This window comes from Natrix helvetica, assembly GCF_964273705.1.
Source record: "Natrix helvetica genome assembly, chromosome: 4".
Lineage (NCBI taxonomy): Eukaryota > Metazoa > Chordata > Lepidosauria > Squamata > Natricidae > Natrix > Natrix helvetica.
This window is the reverse complement of record NC_138550.1, coordinates 54,085,933-54,110,764: the sequence shown is the minus strand read 5'-3', so window position 1 is coordinate 54,110,764 and position 24,832 is coordinate 54,085,933. Positions and strand designations below refer to the sequence as shown.

At 38.5% G+C, this 24,832-nt stretch overlaps 1 protein-coding gene across 2 annotated transcripts in view; it reads left to right on the top strand.

Annotated features, from left to right (window-relative positions):
* The first annotated feature begins 6,167 nt into the window (after positions 1-6,167).
* Positions 6,168-24,832, top strand: part of RUNX1 (RUNX family transcription factor 1) — a 201,347-nt gene continuing 182,682 nt past the window's right edge. Inside the window, exons 1-2 of one of the 2 annotated variants that reach the window (XM_081951300.1) lie at positions 6,168-6,292; positions 6,495-6,613. In XM_081951300.1, coding sequence (XP_081807426.1) covers positions 6,556-6,613 — 58 coding nt within the window. In that variant the 5' untranslated portion in view covers positions 6,168-6,292; positions 6,495-6,555. Of the gene's footprint in view, positions 6,293-6,484; positions 6,614-24,832 lie in introns of those variants that run through there. The other variant, XM_081951301.1, reaches the window with a different exon arrangement.

Below are 24,832 nucleotides of genomic sequence, written 5' to 3'. Positions count from 1 at the left end.
AAGAATAGATGAAGGGATGTTAATAATAGTAATGGAGCCATGCCACCACACTAGTTTGTCATTTCCAATGGCCCCCAGACCTGCTGGCATACTCAAATCCTGAAGGACTTTCAGAAGTAATAGATAGGAAGGATCCTTCAGATGTAATAGACAGAAGCAAAAAACATTTGACCCTTTTGGAGTACTTGTATGTGATAACAGGGTGGACTTCACTTCATGATGCTGCAATATCCATTTAATTATGGATTATTTGACTTCCCGAAGATGCCCTTATCTAGGGTGTTCTGGATATTCCCAAACTGATTGAAGTGTTTAATGCTTTTGGTTTTTAAAGTGATATACAGAGAGTCAATTAGTGACACAATTCTAAAGATGTATGCCCTGCCCTGCCACTTTCATGTTCTTTCAAGTATGTGGCATGAATGTGAATGTTACACCCACACATTCATGTCACCTTGCACCAACTAAAATCTGGATTTTGTTGCTTTAGATTCAACATTTTAGGTAAGCTCATCCAATTATGGTTTATTCAATCAACCATGATTCAACAGCCATGGTGCATGAGCTATATTGGCTTGCAGTAGGCTTCTGGGTGCAATTCAAGATACTAGTTGTTATCCTTAAAGTCTTACATGGCATGGGGTAATGTTATTTTTGCCCAATAGTTTTTGCCTGTCCCACCAGATCTGGCTGAGTGGTTTTGCTCCATGTCCTTTCTATGAGGCAATGTCACCTGATAAAGCCTAGTAAGCAGACATTTTAGGCCAGGGGTGTCCAAACTTGGAAACTTTAAGACTTGTGGACTTCAACTCCCAGAATTCCCCAGCCAGCATGGCTGGCTGGGGAATTCTGGGAGTTGAAGTCCACAAGTCTTAAAGTTCCCAAGTTTGGACACCCCTGTTTTAGGCCATGATACATCTACCATAAAGATCTACTTCTTCCCTCATATATTCTAAGGACTTAGTTTTTCCTCAGATTTTGAGGCCAGGCTGTTAATTTGGGGAATGTTGTGCTTTATCTTTAAATGAGAAAGTCAACCTGAATTTTTGTTGTTAATGTTTTTTTTTATTTTATAAAAATAATGATTTGTTCATTCTATGTTCTTTGCTTCGTTGGATAAATAAGCAGCCTTATAAATTTGAAGGATCTCATCGTCATAATCTCATCTGGATATTTCAAAGCCATGAATAAGAATGGGGTTGGATTCTGCCATTCAATATTTTTTTTAAAAAAAACCAGTCCTTGGGGTGTGCCAAAGCTTGAGTATATGTAAAGCAGCTTTTGGAATTCTGTCTAATGTATGAGAAATGACAGCAACTTTTAGAATGATGAATATTCAGACTTATACAGTAGTTTGGGGAGTCATAAATCAATCCCTCATTCCATTTATTCTGCTCACCAGGTCTCTGTAACAGTATATTGGTAGCAGCTGCTCCTCCTACCACTGTTGACTCATAATGAGGGAAAAAATCAATGACCAAACTTTTTCTTCAAAGCTGAAGTTGTCAAACTTACTAAGTGCAATAATTGGGAACTTCTTTAGTGAAATAAGGTCTGTGATGGTATAAACACCTTTTAAGACATATGAATACCTGCAAAATCTTGAAATTATTTTGTCTGGGATTTCAGTTATTTCTACAGCCTGAACTTTAAATAATTGAAAACAGAGATGGCTCCACCAGTTAGGGACATATGAAAGATTGTCATATTAGCCACTTTTGAACTATGGCTTAGGTATTATAATGGGAGAAAAAAGAAACAAAATGGGATGTTGAACTAGAAATGTACATCTGTGAAAGTGCTCGAAAAAGATATATTTCACAGCCTCAAACTAAAAATGTTTCCAATAATATTCTCGTTTAGAATTGTCTCTTCCAACAAAAACATGGTATAGTATTTGCATTAGAACATGGACAGGCAACTTAGATTTTGTCAAGAGTTGTAACTCCTTCCTTCCTTTTCTCCCTGGGCAGTAGAATGTTATTGAGGAAATAGGGCTGGCATTTGCAGTAACATTTGCTAAAAATAATTCTGGAAAGCTATTTTGAGTATCGTTAGAGAATAAGTCACAGCACCAAAATTCTATATGCTTCCATGGAAGTTCAGTTTTAGCCCCAGAGACCACAAAATGTGGGAGGTGGGAAACAGTATACAGCACATGGGACAGGGATTGACCTCTCATGCCAATAATAGAAATTAGCAAAATTTCTCTACCATTGCCAATGAAACAGATTTGCAAGTTAATTCTTCAAAATTATATATACAAAGTCTGATATTACTAAAATAAGAGGTAAAATCCCGAGTAGAGTGGTGTTTTGTTTTTTTATTTTTTGTTAAAAATTGTGCTGAGCTTCATTTATTGTTTCTGCTTCAGCACTACTTATTAAAAAATATACCATCCAGGTCTGCCTCCTCATTAATAAGCATTCAATGATTCTAGCATAACTGAGACAGACATCTAAAAATCTATCACTAATATTTACTATTCATGAGCTGGGCTCATGGCAGATTTAAATTTGCACAAGCCACAAAAACTCACTTCTAAAAAAAGAAAATAGCTGTAACTCTATGAAACAGAATGAATCTATAACTGCAATACTTTGTAGACATAACATCAAGAAAATCTCCAAGAGATTATTATCAAGCATTTACTGAGATCTATAGTTTATAGGAACCATACTGAATTAGATCTAAAATACCCATAATTATACTGATCGGTTCATGAAGAAATTATATTTGTGTTTTTTACACACACACACATACGCACGCATACATGCACACCAGTGACGTGCAGTCAGGGGAGGCAGGGGAGGCGGAGCCTCACCGCTCTCATCATGAAAATAAAAAAAAATTACTCCGGGAAGCCGTGAAAGTGGCTGGGAGAGGCGCGCGGCTTGGTTTAGCCTCCCTGGACATCTCAGCAGCAGCCCCAAGTATGCCGATCTCGCCTTTTTTTGCCTCGGGCGAGCCCAGGATCCTTGCAAGGGAAATGGGACCACGTGTGCAGGAGGCTCCTCAGCTCCAGCCTCAATCAGTGCAGCCACGGTCCCCTTCATGTTGATTTAGGAAGGAGAGGAATGGAACCATGTGTGCAGGGAAAGGGAATCACAGCTGCGCTAATCTGAGGATGTGCGCTGCTGAGGAGCCGCTTGCACACATTTTCTCATTCCCCTTGCAAGGATCGTGGGTTCGCCAGATGCAAAAAATGCCTAGGTAACAACGTCAGTGCTAGAAGGGGGGGGGGGAAGGAGGAGAAAGGAGAAGTTTCTCTTCTCAGAAATGTCTTTTTAGTGGAGCTGCGGCAGCCTGCCTGCCTCTTTCTGACATTTCTGAGAAAAGAAACTTCTCTGTTTGGGCTGCGCCCGTGCGTTCGGAGCAACCACGCGGTTTGATGACGTCACCAGCCTCACCAGTCATGAGCAACCACGCGGTTTGATGACGTCACCAGCCTCACCAGTCATAAACATCACCGCACGTCACTGATGCACACATACATACAAATATCACATGCCCATTTTCTCTTTCCTTGAACAGACAACAAAAATTATAATTATAACCCGCATCTTATGCTGAGCCACCTAAAATAATACAGGAACTTGACTGTCCTCCCTATCACTACCACCACCCAAAGGAGCCCTGCAGCGGGACTCGAAAGGCAGCTCCCTGCTACCAGCCCCACACCTGGCAGATAAGAGATAGAGGAGTTAGGCACAACACCTTGACATACATTCGCCTCCCCCCCGGTTTGTCAAGGTAGCGCTTGTGGAACTGCGTAACCAGGTGTGGAGCCGGTACATCACGCTCTGCCACCCATGAAGCATAGGTGTCTGGATATCCCACTACCACACTAGGTACTGTAGCCCTCCCCTATAGAGGCGGGAGTCCAGGATTCTGTCTATTTCATACCTATCTTCCCCTATCAGCCCGGTGGCTGGGAAAACGACCTGTATGTCACCCTCCTCTACTGGTTTCAGGAGACTACTATGGAACATGGGGCACCTTCCCCATCAAGGGTGAAAGTATTGACTCTACAGTTATAGGGTTGATAACCCGTACTACTGGGAATGGCCCTACATATTTGGGGCCTAGTTTCTTGCATGGTACTTTCAACCAGAGACACTTCATGGAGATCCCCCACTTGAAATGGCTTGTGGGCCACCCGTTTCTATGAAATCCTCTGCCAATTAGGTGAGGAACTGAAGGGACTGATATTATATTGCCTTGAAACAACAACCAGGCCATGGTTTTCAAGCAGCAACAGCAGCAGCTCAAGCAAAGAAAATATTAAGCAGAACAAAATGGGGTGGAAATATAATTATCTGTTGTGAGCTAAGCACTAGGTAAAGGCATTCAGTGTTGGAAGACCAATACATAAAAGCGAAATAGCCTTGAGAAAAAATTCAATGACTGCATCTTCTTGATCAACCGATGTCTTTTCTTGATACACAACCAGAAAGTCCCATTAAAAAGATTATAGGGCTACCATACCTGGTTGGGAAAAAATTGGGTGACTGCTAGATGGCAGCAAAGAAAGATGGATTTGTTTTTATTTATTTATTTAATCACCTCATACGGATGCCAAACATGCAAAGTGTGATTCCAGTGGATACCTGGATTTTTGCAGCCCAGATATGGTAGCCCTAGATTAACAATCCCCTTTCTTTTAACCAGGTGTAGAAAACATAAGCCAGGGACAGCATGTTCATCCAGAACTAAATCCCAAATGAACAATATTTTGACATTCATAGATTGCGACTGCATTTGGCAAATGTTTAATGAACTAAAATATTCCTCTGTGTCAGATTCACAAGAGTAAGGAAAATCTTTTAGATTTAATATTGAATGCGTGAAAGGGCATATAGAATATTAATTAAATAAGTTAAAAGATGGCATGACAATCACTTCTTTGTTTTTTAATGGTGCCTTTTCTTCTTCACTGTTTGTAATTGGTGCTCAAACCACAGAGAGTGGCATAAACTACCACAAGAAAGATTTGTATTAGAAAACCAAATTCTTTGATCAGTATCTTCTTCGGAATAAGGTTAAAATAAATTCTGCCAGGTTATAGAGGGTTCATTTCACATTTGATCTCGCCCAGTCAGAGGTGGGTTCCTACCGGTTTGGCCCGGTTCGGCTGAACCAGTAGTGGTATGCCGGCCTGGGTTGCAGAATCGGAAATGACCTAGGTTGGCCATGCCTCCAAACCGGTTCCCCGGTCGCCGCCATCTTTTTTTTTTTTTTTAGTTCTGAGCATGCGCAGATCAATTTCCATTGAACTACACATGGGTGCTCAGTGCGCATCCAGAGTGTGCACAAGCAAACCAGCAGTAATACCAACTGAAACCCACCCCTTGGCCTAGTGGTGGTTTGCTCCCAGTTCGGCCCGGTTTGGCTGAACCGGTAGTAGCGGTGGCAGGAGGCCCCGCCCACCTGCCCAGACGCTTCTCTGCATGTGTGAGCTTGCCTGAACCGATAGTAAAAATATTTGTAGCCCATCACTGATCTGGTCCAATAAAAAGCATAATGTAGTGAGATTGATTATAATAAATAATGTATTTATTTGGCACTTAAGTGTCCAAAAAAACCTGTGCATATATGATTACAGTACTGCTTACAAATTAACAATTCAAGGCTACGTCAGTCTTTGATTTATCAAGATTATTTGTCTTTAAACTCTTTTTATAAAGGTGCACTTGAACAATCTACTTTATCTTCTTTTGATTTTGTACTGTGGAAAAAAAACTCTTCGTCACCTGCTTAGCTTTTTCGAAAAGTGATCCTCAAGTTAGAGGATGCCCTAAACATCGTCTTTCAGCAAAAGACTAATAGCAAGGCTTAAATTACTATTGAATAAGCAGCAATAAAATATCTGTGAAAATAACTAGTACTTCCAGAAACCACAGGCAACAACAAGGCAGAGTTGTCCTTAATCAGCAAAGAACATTTGTGGAGCTAGCGCTGTGAGTCAGGCACAGTCTCTTTCTGTCTCCTCTGAATCTAAGGGAGGGCAGGTGGTGTGGGAAGTGTGTAGCTCAGAATATTGTGTGTGTGTGTGTCTTAGGTTGACATCATTGAAACCATGTGATTTTCAAAGACCAATTGCAGCAGGCTCTGGAAAGGGGAACAGTTAAATTTGTAATATTGGTTGTGTGAAACACTTCTTTGGGCCTCATAAACAACCACAGAACCACAAGTTGGGTACAGAGGCAGTCACACAACAGTGGGTCCGGGATATTGGTCAGCAGGCAGGGCGAATCATTTTGACTGCAAACCACAAGAGTTTCATAGAGTGGTAAGCATCATGAAACCACAAGTGATCTGCTATTTCTTTCTCCCTTTCTTTCTCCGACTCTTTTTTTTTTGTCTTACAAAACACTTTCAGGGTTTGTGTGAGAGAAACTGAATTTATGTGCTTTGCAGACAAAAAGATGCAAAGTGCATTGACAGACAAGAAGTTGCTTATAATGGCCATTCTTGATTTTTTACTTCCTAAGGTGAAGGGACTCATATACCAGATTCTTATAAAAGAGAGAATACGTTTTTAAAGAGGAAACCATGGCTTCAAACAGCATATTTGACTCATTTCCTTCTTACCAGCAGTGCTTCGTTCGAGGTAAGTGTCACTCAAACTTTTAAATATGCTTTTGACTCATACATCTTTAAGAAAATGCATGTTTGCATTTTTCAGAAGCTCTTAGTAGCACATTTTTCCATGATTTTCTTTTTGGGATTTTAACACAATATGAAATGTAAATGGTTTAACATCTTGCAGCTCCTCTTGAGCGACTTCATTGGAGGATTTGTTTCAGTTGTTCAAGTTACCAGCACAAAGTCCTCCTGTTTTGTAAATGTGGCTTTTATAAATCATAGAAATTGCATGCAAAGCAGAAGCACAAAAGCAGGAGAGGAGTGTTTAGCAGTTCTGGCAAAGACTGGGTTTGGAACAGCTGCCATTAAAATTGCCAAAAATAGACTTATTTTAAGCATTGTTGATAAACACAAATATAACCCTGAGCAAAGAGTAAGACTGAGTGTCAAGCTGGTTGTATATGCTGTTTTTTTTCCACTTAATGCATCAGTCCAAACTGGAAGAAGCTTACAAATATCCATTACGGTATGGGTGATCTAGAATTAAATTCCCAGATTTACTTTTGAACTAATATAATATATCATCAGGCTAATCAGCTGTTCTCTTTTAGAAAGAAGTTTAAGGAATGCATAGTCCAAGGAAATACTTTATGTAATTCAGATCCATAAACAGGAGATGTAGACAAGCATAGAGAAAGGTGCAGAACTTAACTGAGAAAACTAATTTAAAAGATCTTCCCTAGATATGTTGGACTGCAATGCCAAACTCTCAGTCAACACTACTGCTGTTGTCTCTAATAGAAGGAATTGCCCAACACATCTGGATAATTACAGATTGGAGAAAACTCGCTTAAACTCTGAAGCAGAAATGTTCTGGAAATATTCTTTTAGGAAACTTAGTTTTTTTCCTCTGGGGTATATGATCAGGATTTAACTTGTCCTCCAAGCCATGTAATGGATAAGGAATGAATCAAGACATTTTTTATTAATACATGCTTGCTAAGTTCATGAGATGTTGGATGGAGAGAAAAATATTTCAGAGTCCTCTATTTGTATGAGTGTCTATATGAGTAACTTATTGGTATTAATAAGCATTTTAATGAAGAAGGAAAAAATCACATTTTTCTCACAATAAGCCACCTTATTGCTGTTTCAAGAATACATTAAAAACCAGAATGAACATTTAAGAAAAGCATGCCTTTGTGCTTAATTATAAAGTTTCAAGCAAAGTTTTACTGGCATTAGCAGAGAGTTTAGTTGATTTGAATCACTGTGAATCGTATGAGTCACATCTTTTGAGGCAGTAGGGAATGTCTCTTAGTAAGAACAAGACAAAAATGGAGTGAGAAATCCCTAAATCTTCCCCGACTCATATCCCCTGAATTGCTAACAAGGAAAGGAAGCAATATTAGTAGAATAACAAGCATCTTCCTGTATACAGTTGGCTTTAGTTTTTGGTGTGTTTTTTTTTCTTTAGCCCATCCAATGTTTCTTTTTATTTTTTGTCTACAGAAAGGGAATGGTTTATTGAGGAAATTTTATTTTTATAGAATGTAATAAAGATGGAAACTTCTTTAGTTGCAATGGCAATATAGAGTCTGCAGAGATCTAACAGTGAGGCCCATAAATGAGGGAATACATGGAAAGGGATTTTAGAAGAATATGACTACCTTGTTTTCTTGAAAATAAGACCTCCCCGGATAATAAGCCCAATTCCTGAAAATAAGCCCTCCCCAAAAATATTGCAACACAGCAGCAGCCATATATTAACTGTAACTCTCTATTAGGATGTATTTTTCTCAAAAAACTTAAACCACCTCTGCATTTATATTATAATAAACCTAAGTCTATCTCTAGTTCCTTAGTCACAGCTTTACTAGTTTTCACTTGCTAGGCAATTTGAGAAGATAAATTGGGGACATACGCACAATGTGAAACATGAAGGACATTAGATTTGGGTTAAAAAAATAATTTCATTTGAATTAGAAGGATTAACGCATCCTGCCCTCTAATGAAGAAGCCACTTCAATCAACTGCATATGTGGATTGAGCTGATTTTAATTCCAAAACCAGAGCTATAAATGTTATCCTATTTAGCATGTGTATCAAGGGGAAAGTTTAATTGAAGTGACGTTTTCAGTAGATGTTTTGTTATATGAGACCCAAAGACCTTTAAAAGGTTTCTCTCTCTGTGAGTCTACTTCCTTCTTTCACTGATCTTAGAATGATTCTAAATGAGTTGACCTGACAGATAACTAGGTTACAATGCAAGAAAAATAATCATTCCCTTGGTCAAATTGTTCTCACCCCCATTTCTCAGTAGTGTTTATACAGGCCGGTCATTAGGAATGTCCAAAATAGTTAGGTTATTTTTCCCGCCAAAATTTATTACACTTTCTTTCGTAAGTGAAATTATAGCCTAATGGATGGGAAAAAAACAAGTTGTTTTCTGTTGTAGATTTTACTTTATCAGACCATGCAGTCCTCTTGGACGGAAATCCATTATTCTTTTGTAGTGCGATACACTCTGAAAATTTGGAAAAAAAAGAGGAGTGGGAAAACAAACATTGGTTCCACCCTCAGTGAGAACTGACAGGATCACAAAGCTTGCCATATTAATTGAATGTGGTATACCACAAAGGATATGACCCGTTTTCTATCACACCACACCAGGTTCTCCCTTATACTACTAGGTAATGAACAGATTCTGCTGAACCTTTTTTGCTCTTTTTTGGAAGCCTAGACTACTCAGAACTTTGTGTATATATGTATGCATGTGCACACATACAATTTTAACAATTCTGTTTCAGATACTAATTCAAAGCTATAGATTTCTAGAAATCTAAGGTGTAATACCTAACTTACATTTAAAGTAAACTTCCATTGAGTCCAAAGAAGTTTACATACAGCCCATTTAGTACAGATTGCAGTTTTAAAGTTTGATTATACTTCTTCCTTCTGATTAATGCCATTATCAGAAAAATTTTAGTTCTTTTTAGAAATAAATATTTAGAAATTTTTAGAAAAATAAATATTTAGAAATTTTTAGAAAAATACTTTGTCATAAGGGGTACCTATTACGTAGTTCTTTCTCATTAATAGAATTTACACATATTAAAGTTTGCAAAATTGTGATCAGATTATTTAGGATCAGATGGTCTATAAATGTTTATTTTGTCTATGAACTATTCAGTAGATGATCTGGAAGTACAGGATGCAGCAGTTATTAAATCAAGATACTGTTTTATCTTCACAATGCAAAACAGGTATGGGGAACTCCACATTTGGAACCTTGAATTCAATGGAAGAGAAATTACACAATTTTTTACAGTTAGACTACATAATGACAAAATTAGATGGAAAAACAAAAAGGGCAAACAGATATATGTTAGCTGCTGTAATTTCCTGCAAAAAAAGAAGAAGCTTTTCTCCCCAGCAAAAAGAGTACTGAAATACTATAAATACAGCGCTGAAACTAAAAGTAACAAAACTAATAATACCGTAGCAACACACCATAGTAACAACAATTAATAAAACATCATCCTATCATTAAAGCTTCACTATGTCCTTAAAAAGGCATGTACCCACAGATTAGTTAACGCTGCATTTTTAGACACATTTACCTGGAACAAACCAGTAATTGCTGCAGGGCTTTTAAATAAGCATTTGTAGAAGATGAAGTCTACTAGTTACTGCCCAACAGTTATTTTTTTAAAGTATCGGTAACATTTTGACTTTTACCTATTATAAATATAGATTGAAGAGCACTTGTGGATCAGAATACGACTTTCCTCTAATGAAAATATTATGGCTATGTTAAATCCATGTTAAATTATAGGATTCCTGCAATAATTGCCAGAATGTTTGACAATTCTGATTAGATTTATTTTTTTGTGGGGAAGTGGATGGAAGGGGTGATACAGTTGCACCACACTATATTCCTATGGTCAACTCTATCAAAAAAAAAAGATGAGTTTATTTTTGATAAATTCAGATGGGCTCCTGCCATGTAATGTATTCTTTCTAAATATTCACAAACTGACTTCTTAATAACCTGTTCCAGAATTTTTCCAGTATCAATGTTCAGTTGACTGGTCTATAGTTATATGAACGGGAACAACTCTTGCCGTTTCATTTGTTGGCCAGTGGCAGGAGAAGAATGTATGTAGCCACAGATATAAGCTCCTTGTCAATTTAAACTCCTTAAAAAAAGCTTAAAATTGATATACAATAAAGCAAAGTGCCAATCTCTAATATCTTTATTTCCAAGAATTCTTAAAGGGCATATACAGCCATCATGGGCACACTTGGAAAATAAAAAGTATAGTGGTTGCAATTTAATACTATATCTGGAAAACAAAAATCACACACATCATTTTGAAGACTTAAAAGAGATGGCAGGGAATCATCTCAGCTGTTACTTTCTTGTTATATGAGTCATCCATAAATCCCATTTAATGAAGATAAAAAGTCCTCATGGCAGCCATTTTGTGAGAATACCTACAACATACGCTTAATATTTCAAAGAGGGCCACTGCTCCTAGATTTAAGAATCTATTGGAGAACAAATGGCATTATATGATGTTAAAGATATTGGTTTTTTCTTATACTTCCATGTTGCATGTTTGTTCAAAAGCTTTCGTAGACTATACCTCAACAAAGCAATAACATTATCATGTTCTAAAAGTTCAGATAAATTAAAATATAATGGCATTTTTTCTTGTTACACATACTGAAATCCATCCCAGAAATTCATTCCTATAAATGTGAGTCACTGAGTGAATTTTCTAAGTATGCAGTGTCCAGCCCACTCATAGCAACATTTGTCTACAAAATATTTAGTCAGTGGTGTTCAATGTCCTCCAAAATCCCCACAGCACACATTACAAAGACCTTCCCAATTCTGTTGTTACCAGAGGTGACTCATGTGTAATTAACCACATATAATTTCTCCTAAGTACCTTAATATAACACTCTCAATTCTCTTGAAAATCCTAGAAATATAGGGCTGAAGATGTAGCCATATCCTTTTTCCTTTGAAAAGTCTGTTGTGTTCCCATTCTTAACCTTCCTATAATTAGAATATTTCTTCAGGCTAAAACTTCCCCTGAGTGCTATGATAGATAGAATCATAAATAAGAAAAGTACCATATCTGTTAGATTGGGTAATGGATAGGCATACACAGGCTTAACAGTAACAACAGTTCTTTATTATAACACAACAAGTAAGAACAATCCAGCGAAGGTTGAGTTTGACAGCAGCCCTTTTATAGGGAGCTGTCAGACCCTTCAACTAATAGGAACAAACCTCTGTTCCTACCGGAACAGAGGACCTTGGTGGAAACCACTGTAGTTGGTATGAGTATCTAACACCCCTCCCCTCTTAGATGGAACAATTCTACTGGTAATGTAGTCATGCAGGTAGGCAGGCTTTGGGGTAGCTCTGCCTGACCTGCGCAGTTCAGTAGGAGGGGTTTCCTTGGACAGGTCGGACGGACCTGTTTGCTCCGCAACTCTGCTTGCTGGAAGCTCCTGGAACCTTTCATAGACCACGGCTAGAGCTTCTGGAGCCGGTTCGCTTGGAGCTCGCTGCGGTCCTGCAACAAAACCAGATAAGTTTCCCAGTACTCTCGGGCTTGAGCTGACTGTGGAAGGAGTAAGCGTTTGCTCCGTTTGGGTAGGGCTTTGGCTAACTTGTGCAGGAGTTACCTCTAGTTGTCTAAGAGTGGAGTTGGAGAGGTGACCTCGGAGTTGGTCAATATGTCTTCTCCAATTCTTACTGTCCTCGAGCTCTAGGAGGTAAGAGTGAGGGCCGGTGATGCCTGTCACTGTGGCAGGAATCTACAGAGTTCCCCTGGCATAGTTGTGGGCATATACCGAATCCCCTATGCTAACACTACTTCTAACCACTTCGAGTAAATGTCCACAACTACTAAAAATGTCTGGCCGTTAACTGGGCCAGCAAAGTCAATATGTACCCTAGACCATGGTGCTTGAGGTCGTTCCCACTCCTTAACAGGCACTTCTGGGGAAGCTGGTCTGGACTCCTGGCATGATATGCAGGTAGCCACCCATTCTTCGATCTCCCTGTCCATGTTAGGCCACCACACATAACTCCTAGCCAAAGACTTCATCCTGACAATTCCAGGATGCCCTACATGTAAAGCCTCTAATACTGCAATGCGCAGTTTGGGTGGAACAACAACCCGGTACCCGCAGAATAGACAGCCATTAACCACCGATAATTCGTCGCATTTAGCAAAATACATTTTAAAATCAGTCCCAACAGGCCCCTCCACACCCAGTTCAAAACTTGTTTGATGGTGGAGTCCTTTGCAGAGTGACAGGCAACGTCAATGGACAAGACAGGTGCAGTCTCCAGGCAGTCAGTGAGGAGGACTGGTGTCTCAGGGGTGGGGTCAGCAAGAAGTTCAGGCAGCGGGCAGCGGCTGAGAACGTCAGCATGCCCCAAAGCGGAACCAGGTCAGATAAGGCGGTAGGAGTAGACAGCCAGGAAAATAGTCCATCTGGTCATGCGGGGTGATAACGACACTGGAATAGGACAATCCCCAGCCAGTAGACCCAACAGTGGCTTGTGGTCTGTAATCAGTTCAAAGTCCCATCCATAAAGGTACTCATAGAACCTTTTTACTCCTGCCACAGCATCCAAAGCCTCATGGTCCAACTGGCTATAATTCCGTTCTGTGGCGGATAGGGTCCTGGAGTAAAAGGCAATGGGGGCTTTGGTTCCGTTGGGCATACAGTGGCTGAGGATGGCACCAATGCTGAATGGTGAAGCTTCGCAGATCAGCACCAGCAGCAAGGTCTGGCTGTACTGGACGAGGAACAAATCCACCGACAGGAGTCATTTTACAGTGGCAAATGCAGCAGTCTCGGCTTTTCCCCAGGACCATTTTGTGGTTTTGGCCAGTAGACGATGTAGGGGCTCAGCAACTGTGGCTTTCTGTTTAAGAAAGATGCTGTAGAAATTAAGGAGTGGTGGCTTCTTCCAGGCCCCTTGGCTGGGCCTCGGTTGGCGGCTTGGTGTGCTTCTAAGCTGCCAGGCAATGGCAGGGAATTCGCTCCGGCTTACCTTTGCGATGTGCCCCTTTCGCTCACAGCACTGGCAGGTTGCATCGCGGAAATGGCAAGCCGATCTGACATGGTCTCCTCCGCATCTCGCGCAAGGCAGGAGACACTGTTTGAAATTGCATGCTGGCGGGGCGCAGTTACTGCACACATGGCAGCTGTCATCTTCTTCTTCAGAACTCTCGGGCTCTGTGGCCTCGTGATGGATGCGTGTGCTTTTCTACGCTTCTTGGGGCTTTGATGCTGCAGGGTTTCAGTCGATTTGACGGCTGATTCTGACACCCTGGCTTCGTCCAAGACGATTTGCAGAGTGAGTTTTGATTTTGCGAGCAATCTTCTCTGCAAATTAATGTCCCGAACGCCGCATATTATGTGGTCCAGAATCAGCTCGTCTAAGTCTCTGAATTCACAGTATGCTGCGGCTTTACAGAGTGCGGCAACGTATTCGTTAATCGACTCACCCTCCTTTTGGTTCCTGATATTGAATTCATGCCGGCGAATGTGCTTGGACGGCTTGGGCACATAATGAGTCCTAAGCATCTGCTGGAGCATGTACCAGGCAACTGATTGGAGCGGTGTCAGCTCGGAGAGGTCTTTTGCTGTCTCGAACAATTCCCGGCCACAGTACCCAAGGAACATGTTCTTTTTGTGGCCTTCAGAAAGACCTATGAGGTCGTTTGCCTCGAGGAAGCAGTCAAACCATAGCATGTACGAATCCCAGTGCTCAGTGACTGGATCATACAGAGTCAGTGGGGCGTGCATGGCCATTTTGCGTATAGAGGGCGTTTTGAGTTTGCCACGCAATAATGGCTGCTCGAAGCTGCGCTGAGCTCGGGGATGGATCTACTTGCTGGATTCTTCACTCTTTTCAGTTCGCCTAGTTGCCTTCCAATTCCACCTTCATCGCCAGTGTTAGATTGGGTAATGGATAGGCACACACAGGCTTAACGGTAACAACAGCTCTTTATTATAACACAAGTAAGAACAATCCAGCAAAGGTTGAGTCTGACAGCAGCCCTTTTATAGGGAGCTTTCAGATCCTTTGACCGATAGGAACAAACCTCTGTTCCCACCAGAACAGAGGACCTTGGTGGAAACCACTGTAGTTGGTATCAGTATCTAACAATATCTTTTTTTTTTTTTTTGCTGAAAATTGCAATGCTTACAAATAGATAACTTGGCACTATCAAATGAAATATATTGAAGAACTATTATGTTTTTCGGCTTGACCAATTGGTTCAATTTTGTTTTGTCATAATAAAAAATATAGAATAAATAAAGACAAAATTCAAATGGAAAATCCTGTGAATGTAGCCCAGGTGACCTTTTATTTGGACAAAAACTAATGCTTTCTTAGCTATCCCCTAATTTATTCATTATGATACATTTATTCTGTTTATATATTTAAAGATTTTTAATATAAACACAAAAGAAAATTGTGAAAAATGAAAAATTTGCCATACTAACCCTTCCTGTATAATATATCTAATATATAGTACTTTAATATGTTACAATTTGGTTTGTAAACATTGAGGCCTATAGCAATCCTGGTGTTTTGCCAATTTGATCAATGCTCTAGATTATTCCTGAATATTGCTGGATTATTATTGACTAAATTCATAAACAATACTTCTTTAAGGAGTGCTTCTTTACTGTTTAAGTTAATGTAATCATCAATAACAGACATAAGTCAATGGAAGAAGAGGCTAAATTTCCCAAAGCTTGGTTCTAAGGATCATTTCAAGGTCTGCCTTAGGTCAATAAATTAGATGGGGGATTGAAGTATTTTTCACCTAAATCGGTTTAGTGATTAAAAGCCAAATGTCCCTCCTTGCAGTTTGTTCCTTTGCCAAGATTATATCTTGCATTATATGTAACCTGTGTTTTTCTCATAGAAGTGCTTAGCGTATATTCGCTAACTTCACTCAAAAACTTGTGGGATGGAAGTTAGCTGGATCCTTTCTGCATCTTCTTTAATGTATTAGAATAGTGATAGATCTATTCCAGATTATCAGACTCTGGAATGTGGAGTCTGTGTTGGTGAACAAGTATGCCCAGACTGGGACCCACAATTCCATGTTTGTCTTTAGTATCTTCTGAGATCAAATTGCCTCCAACTGCCTTGCTTTTCTTGAGATGTGGAATAAGGTTGAATACATGACATGCTTACTGAAATTTGTAACCCTTTAGTGTCAATAATCCTGCAAGACAATTTTGTATCTCATAGCTGTCTTGTATCCACACAGATTTCTAATAATATTAGCAAACTGCCAAAATGCTGAATCCTGACAGAGCCTGATCCAAACGGAAGCCAGGGCCTTTGACACTGATTCATAAAGAAAAGTAAAACATCACCAGTGTTCAGAGAAGATCTGATTGGGAGGCCATTCTTCTACTTGAAATATTCCCTGCCCATTTTACAGGTTTACTCTTGACTGTTAGACAACACATTGCCATTTGCACTGCTAGAAAGTAGATTTAACATTCCTGATGGAATAAAAAAAACAATATTTTGTCTCCTTTTGTGTTACCCTCTATACAATGTGGTGAGTTGACTTAGTAACTCTTTCCCTGTTTCCATACCAGTTGCAAGGAAGAAACTATTCTCCTGCTCTTAACTGGCAGATGTTCAGATAGTTCTAGAAGAGTTATTAGATGTATTGCAATGACTAGCATTGTTGAACACTTTAATTGTATAGTTTTACGTATGCAGCTTTGCAAATGTCTTGGCATGTATAATTTTATTCTTGTCTGAAATGTTCGTTTGACTTGGCCTTTGTAAATGTCTGCTCCTAAATGATATAAAATCTGAAAATTCAGAAATGCTGTTGAACTCATGTTAGAAACAACAGAATGAATCCTAGAAACTAAATGGTACATCTCAGACCATTCTGGAATCCTGTAAGAGAGTAAGTGCTTTATCAAAGCTCTCAGACAAAAATGTCACTATTTCTTTTGCTTTTTTTTTTTTTTGGAAATACTAGATTGTTGATTATTTAACAAACAATTTGTTACAAGCCATATTATTCCTCTTTTATGATGTTAAACATCTGACAGACCTTTTCAGGAAAACAGGAGCTGAATATTACAGAAAGAGAACCTCATGAAAGGCCTAGCATATTTGAAAGAGTGGTTGGTTAAAGCAGACAAATCCAGGAAAAGAGTTACTGAAACTGGATGAAAAACCAAAAATAAAACAATGAGTTCATTTGATCATTCAAGCACAAAATCTTCTTCTTTCTTAAGCCTTAATGCCTCTGAGGGCATCAATCTCCAAAATAAAACCATAATTTTACTTGCTAAAAATCACATAATGGTAAAATGAATTATTTTGAGAGTTTGCATAGAAATGTTATGAAATATGAAAATCTCACAAGATGTTGACAGTCTTACATACAATTTATAAGATTTCCACAAGACCTATAAAACTTGGTTAGATCTGCTGAAATGCTGGTCTTCTTATAGCCCATAAAGGGAAATGAAATATTCACTTAGGCTGGTCCCCAGAGGCCAAAAAATGTTGCTAGTCCTTGATCCGCTACTGTTAATATTCTAAAAATAAAATTAAGGTTTTTTCCCCCCCTTAAGAGATAAAATCACATTTAGGAAAATTCTGCATTTGCCGAGATGATATATGGCTCTTTCATTTTATTGTTTTTAAGTACAGGTCATTTTCTATTACTTAAGGTAGATATAACCAAACTGGTGTCCTCGGACTCATTTAGATCTAAATCGTACAATCCTGATTATAGCGCCAGGGGAGCTGAATGTAGGCTCGATTTAGATTTTTATACAGATTCAATAAAAATTAGATTTTTATATAATTCAATAAGATTAGATTTTTATATAATTCAATAAGATTTAGATTTTTATATAGATTCAATAATAGGCCCCATTAACCAAACGGCCTGCAAAATTGATTTAGATAATAATTTACATACAGTAGGCAATTTATGTCATTTCCAATCTTAGGTACGAATCCAGATACATTGGATACTCTGCCCCCTACTTTTCTTCAATTTTATCTGACTTTTACTATCCTCAGGACCTGTGATCCCCCAGAACCATTATTTTTCTTTACAGCTTATCTGCATCTGTGCTTGTATAGCAAATATACACAAATTGAGTGTTGCATTAGATTTCTTGCATTGCATTGGCATCCATCAGTCTCAAAAGATTATGGTATTGTGCTCTGGAAAGAGGTAAAACTCTCTCCAGAGCATGTGGCCTGGGTAGATTAATATGGAGGATAGATTGTTACCCAAGCAGCAGATCCCCACTCTCCACATTGCTGAAATAGTCCAATGGAATGGCAGAGCCGATACAGTTGGTTTCAGCTGTGTCGCAGGAGTTACCAGAACGTGGTTGTACACAGTCACAAATTGCTTCCGGGACTCCGGCTCCTGATTTTGCCTTGAGGTTGACTCTTGAAGCCTTTTCCAATAGTAGATATAGCCACAAGGCAGTGGAGGTTTATAATCAGTTTCCCTTCTCCTAGAAGATGATTCTGCTGCTTTATCTGCCGTTGGGGCGTAAAGCCCTCTTCCACCTTCAAAATCGTTGACCGTCTTCTCCTGTAACCCTGGAAAGGGATCCTTAAGAGGTGCTGCCAGACGGGCCAGCTGGACCAAGGTTTTTTAAGGAGGTGTAACTCCTCCATCATCCACCCTTTGTCCTGGCTTGTGACAGGCAGAGGCTGGTTTCCCAAACGTTGGGCCCAGGATGGTGGGTTTAATGCATTAGATATTGCATTAGATATTGAAGAGCATATTGAAACTGTACTCTGAAGTAGGCTGGACCACTTTTAAATGGGACATTTTTTTATAGTTTTGCATTTTCCCCCATTACAAAAACAAAACAAATGTTTCTCGTTTTGCCTGACACAGTATATACCGCATTTTTCAGAGTATAAGATGCATCTTTTTCCCTCAAAAAAGAGGCTGAAAATCTGGGTGCGTCTTATACACTGAATACAGCATTTTTTGCCTCTCGAAACCCTGCCCCCTTCACCAAAATGGCCATGCACAGCCTGTAGAAGGCTTTCAGAGAGCTCCTGGGGGCTGGGGAAGGCAGAAATGAGTGAAAAATGAACCGTTTTTTGCTCAATTTTGCCCCCGCCCAGCCCTCAGGAGTATTCTATAAGCCTCCTAAAGGCTATGTATGCATTTTTTTTGACAAAATACCGTTTTTGTTCATTTGGGGGGGTCACCCCCCAGGAACACTCTGCAAGCCCCTAAAGGCTATTCATGCCTTTGGGGGGGAAATGGGCCCATTTTTGCAAAAAACGGGCCGTTTTTGGGCGGTTTGCAGAGTGCATGCTTTTTAAAAAATTTGCCTCTTCAAAACTTTGGTGCGTCTTATACTCCAGTGCGTCTTATACTCCGAAAAATACGGTTACTTATATCTTCAAAAATTGACTAAGCTATTTGTCATCATTACATACATAGAATCCATACATGGAAAGTAGGACAGAGTGTTGCAGGCCATGGAACACATCCAACTGGATTATATGAAGATCCTAAGCTGCCTATTTACACTCCTGTCGTTCATGTCATTAGGCTGTCTTGGAATGGCCATCTACTACAAATGTCTACCTTTTTTCATTCTACTTTGCTTGAAATAATTAGCACGACACTTTCAGGTATTTCTGACCTGCTCTGTTAAGGGATTTATAGTTGGAATTGAACATGACATTAAAATGTGATGTGCAAATACAAATTTGTCCAATTGAATTCTCCCTGCATCCTATCCCCAGGCAGTTTTTAAAAAAGCAACTAGATCTTTTTACTCATGGGAACTGATCAATATTCTACAAAGAAAATTAAGTTTTAAAAAAATATTTGCATGATACAGAAAGTCTGCTAAGGCAGAAAAACACCTGCAGATACTGAATATACTGAGAATGTATCCTTTGTTCTGCTTATAGTGACTATTATACATCATGAAAGGGAATTTATCTGAAACATAACTATTTGTTTCATACAAACTAGAGAGACAGATTTTTTAAAATCCCACTGGTCTCAAAGCAAAGAATAATATTGATTTGTCTTTGAATTTTCCCCTCAAGTTTTAACACTTTCTTGATAACTTTAAGTATAGATATGTTGGTCCTAAAATGCCTATATGACAAAGATCAATAGCTTTAGCTAATACTTTCATAATTTTAGTTGTCTTGTAAAACATGAGCCACTTTTCCTTTTGGTCTTTTGATGATAACAGAAAGTAAAAATATATAGCCACATGAGCCTTTCAATATTCTTTACATTTTTAAAAAAGAGATTTACCCACTTATTGCAGCATATTTTAAAGCTGTAAGTATAAATGCCACAAGATGCAGAAAAGGCAACTTTTATCCATAAGGATAAATATATTGCATGTTCTAAAACATGATCATCATATGTCTCGATCACGCTTTAGATCCATTTATTATTTACATCTATTCATGCAAACAGGGCTGGCATTGTGACATGTTCCATTAACAGTACTTTCCTTTCAATAAAATACTGTATAGTGATGGATCTAACTGTTCAAAACTTTATTTACAGTGTAATTGTCTCCTCAGTTACACACTTGGATAGTGAGTGTTGCTCAGAGTGGATATTTAAGAAACGTGAAGGTACCAGTCTGTCTGAAAGAACTCTTTGTAACGATACACAATGCATACTCAAAGAGTGCACAAAGCATTAACTACCCTCATAGAGGCAAATGAGGGCCACTCACTGGCTACTAAGCCTAAATGATGATTAGGAAGGGAAAGGATGGTGAGTAAATGCTTTACAACAGAAGTAGGCAGGCTGATGCAGTCCAGGTTTTTTGTACTAAAGCTCCAACCATCCCTTAGCTGGGGATAATAGAAGTTGGTGTTTGAAAGAAGCTGGGTTTCCTCCTTCCCTGAGATACAGCATCCTTGTAAAGGACATAAATGACTATGATGATGGAACTCTACACAGAAACATTTTTGTATCTTTGTTTATTTAACAAATTCTTAGAGTCACGCATCTTAGCCTAACTTTACTTTGTTGGAAAGTAAAGATATACTATATATAACATCAATGACAAACATTCTGCATAAGGACTACTTGTTCTCAATTAGAAAAAAAATCTGGATAATGACTAGATGGCAGCAAAGTGAAAATCACAACATTGCATTTTTTCCAGTGTTTCCCATTTATTTCATATTTATTTCATACATTTACTCACATTCTACTCCCATTTTAGGCATGAAATCCAGCCGGGTGATTTTGGGCCAGTCACTCTCTTTCAGCCCAACCCAACCCAACTCACAGAGTTATTATGGCTATTCTTCCTTTTTTAGAGGAAAAAGGAGTATTAGGCATGTTCGCTGCCTCGAGTTATTTATAAAGTAATAAGGCAGGACAAAAATCAAATAAATCATAATGGTTCAAACAACATAGAAAACCAAACTGAACTAAACCATAATATGACTAGGTTTAATGTATGAACACAGCAAGAAGAGAAGTTGGACAGAAATTTGTATGGAGGCAAACCAGAGGAAAATTTTGGATAAAGTACGCAGTGATCCATCCATTGCATGAAATAACATGCCTGTCTGAAACATAAATTTATACCTATCTCTCCATTAATCTTGGAGACAATAATTATATTAGAATCAAATGTTACTCAATGTTTTGCAGTTCAAAGTATTGCAATCATAGAGTTATTAAATGGTGGATCCTATTTCCATTTCTTCTTTCAGTGAAGAAATCTTATACATGATATAGCTTATGCTCTGCATGCAAAGAATCTGCATTTCAAGCTCTGGTTGGTTGAGACATGGAAATGATTTTTGGAGATTTGGAGCAGTTTCTGCCAGCCAGAGTTGATAAAGGCAGAACAATCTGATGTTCTCTGTTGAATTACAACTTCCATCAGAGGCTGGTAGCAAAGTAGTAAGGCCAATGACAAGGGCCATGGAAGCTAAAGTCCAAAAGCTGGTCAGAGCTTGTGTAGATATAATGGGTGATCATACAAGTCACATAAATAAAATACACAAATCAATAAATGTATCTGAAAGGCAGCATTCCCTACCTCTCGCATACATACAGTAAATGGGAACTGGTAGCTTCCTGTGTTCTGTGGTCATATTTTGGTTGCAGTTAAAGGATTGCTTCTCCCACCTTCTGAAGAAGGTGGGAGAATTACCTGACTGTTTTTGTTTTATTGCTTGACTTTAAAAAGAGAAAATCCACTTTAAAGATTTTGCTAAAAATTGTCTACATCTGTCTAATTTGACGTTTTGTGACTACTTATGATTGAGCAACCACTTAACAGGCCACTTTAACTAGTACCATCTTATATATATCAATAATACTATCCCTATTTCTGTGGTCTCTGAATGGTCCCTAAGGGAGGACATGATACTGAGCAGGCTAGGAAAAAAATGTTGATTTCAAAGGCTTTTTTGTTTATTCTTCTAAAAGGCACAAAGCTTATGGCTGTTTTACTTCACACACCTGTATGAGGTTGAAAAGAGGAACATAAACACTCTACATTACCTAATTGCCTTTGTTAATAAAATTTACCACCCTTTTCCTCTTAATCTAGTGTTGGTTTCCTCCCGCCCCTTTTTGGCACATGCTATTAAATTCAAATTCCCTTGTATAAACTGCTGATCATGTTCCTGGCAGCCTGCTGACTTGAAGTCTTTTTATAACACCCTTATTATATTTGTCTTTATTCTTTCTTTCACTGAATCCCTCTGTTTCCTTCTTGCCAACAAAATCACCTTCTGTCATAGGGATTTTCTCATCTGTGTCCAACAGCTTCTGAACCCGTATTTCCAGGAGCAACCCTAGTCTGAGATCAGTTTAAAAGATGATAGTCAGTACTTTTCTTATCTTCAGACACTTTCACCTTGCTGTTTCAGCTTCAGAGAGCAAACAAACAAATTCATCAGCCATTTATACTGGTGGAATTAGGAAATGCAACAGATTCATGCTTCAAATGGTTTGTGTGCAAAGTATACAATTTTAAAACCAGAGAACAGCTGATACTGGGGTTTTCCTCTTTCTGTTGTAAAAAAAAGAATTAATCTCATCATCTGGTAACTATTCTTATTTTTGGTGTATGCTATGTTGACTACTGATAATTGTTACAGTGTTCTGGAGATTTACGCATGGTTTGGGAATGTTCAGTGTTGGTAGAGTTGTGGTTAGAGGCAAATACATTTAAAGGATTGTTCATTTATTAGAATTATTTCCTACCTTTCATTCAAGAGCTCAAGGTGGCACACATGGCATACCTTTCTTGCCCTTTATACAGAATTCATATTATGCCTTTTATTGTGCCTTATGAGAGTACAATATAAATGCATGATTTCCCCCTCACTGCTTCTGAACATGGTTTCTTACTGATTTGACAGTGATTAGAATTCAAATCTTGACATATTCAAATATAGCTTTTCTTTAGAGCTACATAATTTAGAAAATCTCTACATTTCCAGATAGCATGTACTACATATAACAAGATAGAAAAATAACGAATAGGATTGATTTGAAATTAAGAAGATTCTTGATTACTGGATAGAACTGGGCTATTAGGGGATTTTTGTCATATCCTCTGCCTGTCATAGTATTTTTTAAAAATCATTATCTCATATTTTTCTTATTGCTACTGCACTGTATATTTGATAATATATTAGTCTAAAACCGCACTTCTTCAAATGAAAGTCACCATCTGTTTTTGGAGTGAAAATGAGTATGTTCATAAACATGCAGCAAAAGCATATCTTCCTCCTATTCCACTCACAATCTCATGGAGACCCTTGTTTGCCTCTCTGACAAGTTTTTCATTTAAAAATGTGTCAACTTAATTTCTGGCAATTGTGTGCATAGTAAGAGATGTGCACTGTTTTATGTATACCAACTATGGTCACCTTCTACACATTGAATGAAAACGGAATCAGCTTGGCTTTAACTATTTGAAAGATGTATTAATTGCATAATTGATTTACTTAGGGTAAGATTACCATGTATTAAGTGCAAGAGTGCCGCTTTCATGGGTTTTAGTCTAGTCTTTTTTTTTTTTAATTAGTAACTTGCTTTGCAGTTTGTTGGACATGCAAAAACCAGCCTTTGCTGTTTTGTCAAGAAAATTACCAGAGTCAGATTAATAAGACAAGAAACAGAATGCTTTACAAGCTTGATTCTTGATGTCTGGGTTCACATTTTGTTCTCAGTACTTGGAGGTTTAAAGAAGAGCCCTTTTACTCGTACATACATGTTTGTTTGTACATTGGAGAATAGATTGCTGTACTTGAGAGTGTCGTGACTCTGAATATCTAAACTGGATCCCATTCTGACAGTCCAAACCCAGATTCTTCCAAATAAAATTCTACACTGAGTCAGTTCAGGATGGCTGCATGACTGGGGATGTTTGTTTCTGTGCAGAAAACCCAAAGAGACACAATTATGCTTCTCAAATTTAGGACAATGGGTTTTTTTTTTTTTTTGGTCCATTCTTTATTAAAAGAGCACCGCAAACATTTTTTCCCCTCTCTACTCTTAGTAAATAAGTGAATGGGCTCTTTCATTGCATTTTAAATTTGTTTGCTGTTTAGCATGAAACATTTTTTTTTTGCAATTGAGAGTTGCATATGAGGTGGAGCTGCACTGCCTTTTTCTTGGGGGAGGGGGAGAAGTTTTAGGGAAGCAGACACCTTAGAGTCAAGCATCCTGTTCAGTGAAAAACAAGTGTCAGTTAGAACAAGCTTGTAAGAGTGAGAAAACCGCAGCCTTCTGAGCTGAGCTGATAACAGGCCTCGACAGCTTTTGCAGAAGTTCCGTCCCTACAAATACTGATGAAAATGTGCTTCATTGTCACTGGTTCTTTCCTGTTTCATGTTTTTAGCGTGCTATTTCATGCTGCTAAGTTCTGCAATGCTTTTTTCAGTTATGCTCTCATCCATCATGTTCATAAGCCCACATTTTGACTCATCCATCAGTTACTCTTCACATGCCATTTCAAAAAGACCAGCATTTTGCAAATCCACTTCTTCAGACCTAGTTTTGCTTTCCATTCTTCTAAAATAAAATGTATATTGATCAATAATGCTATTATGTCTTTTAGATTCTTATCTTCTTGTTGCCTTTACCTTCTGAAACCTGCCAGTGTTGTTATTATAGAAACAGAATTG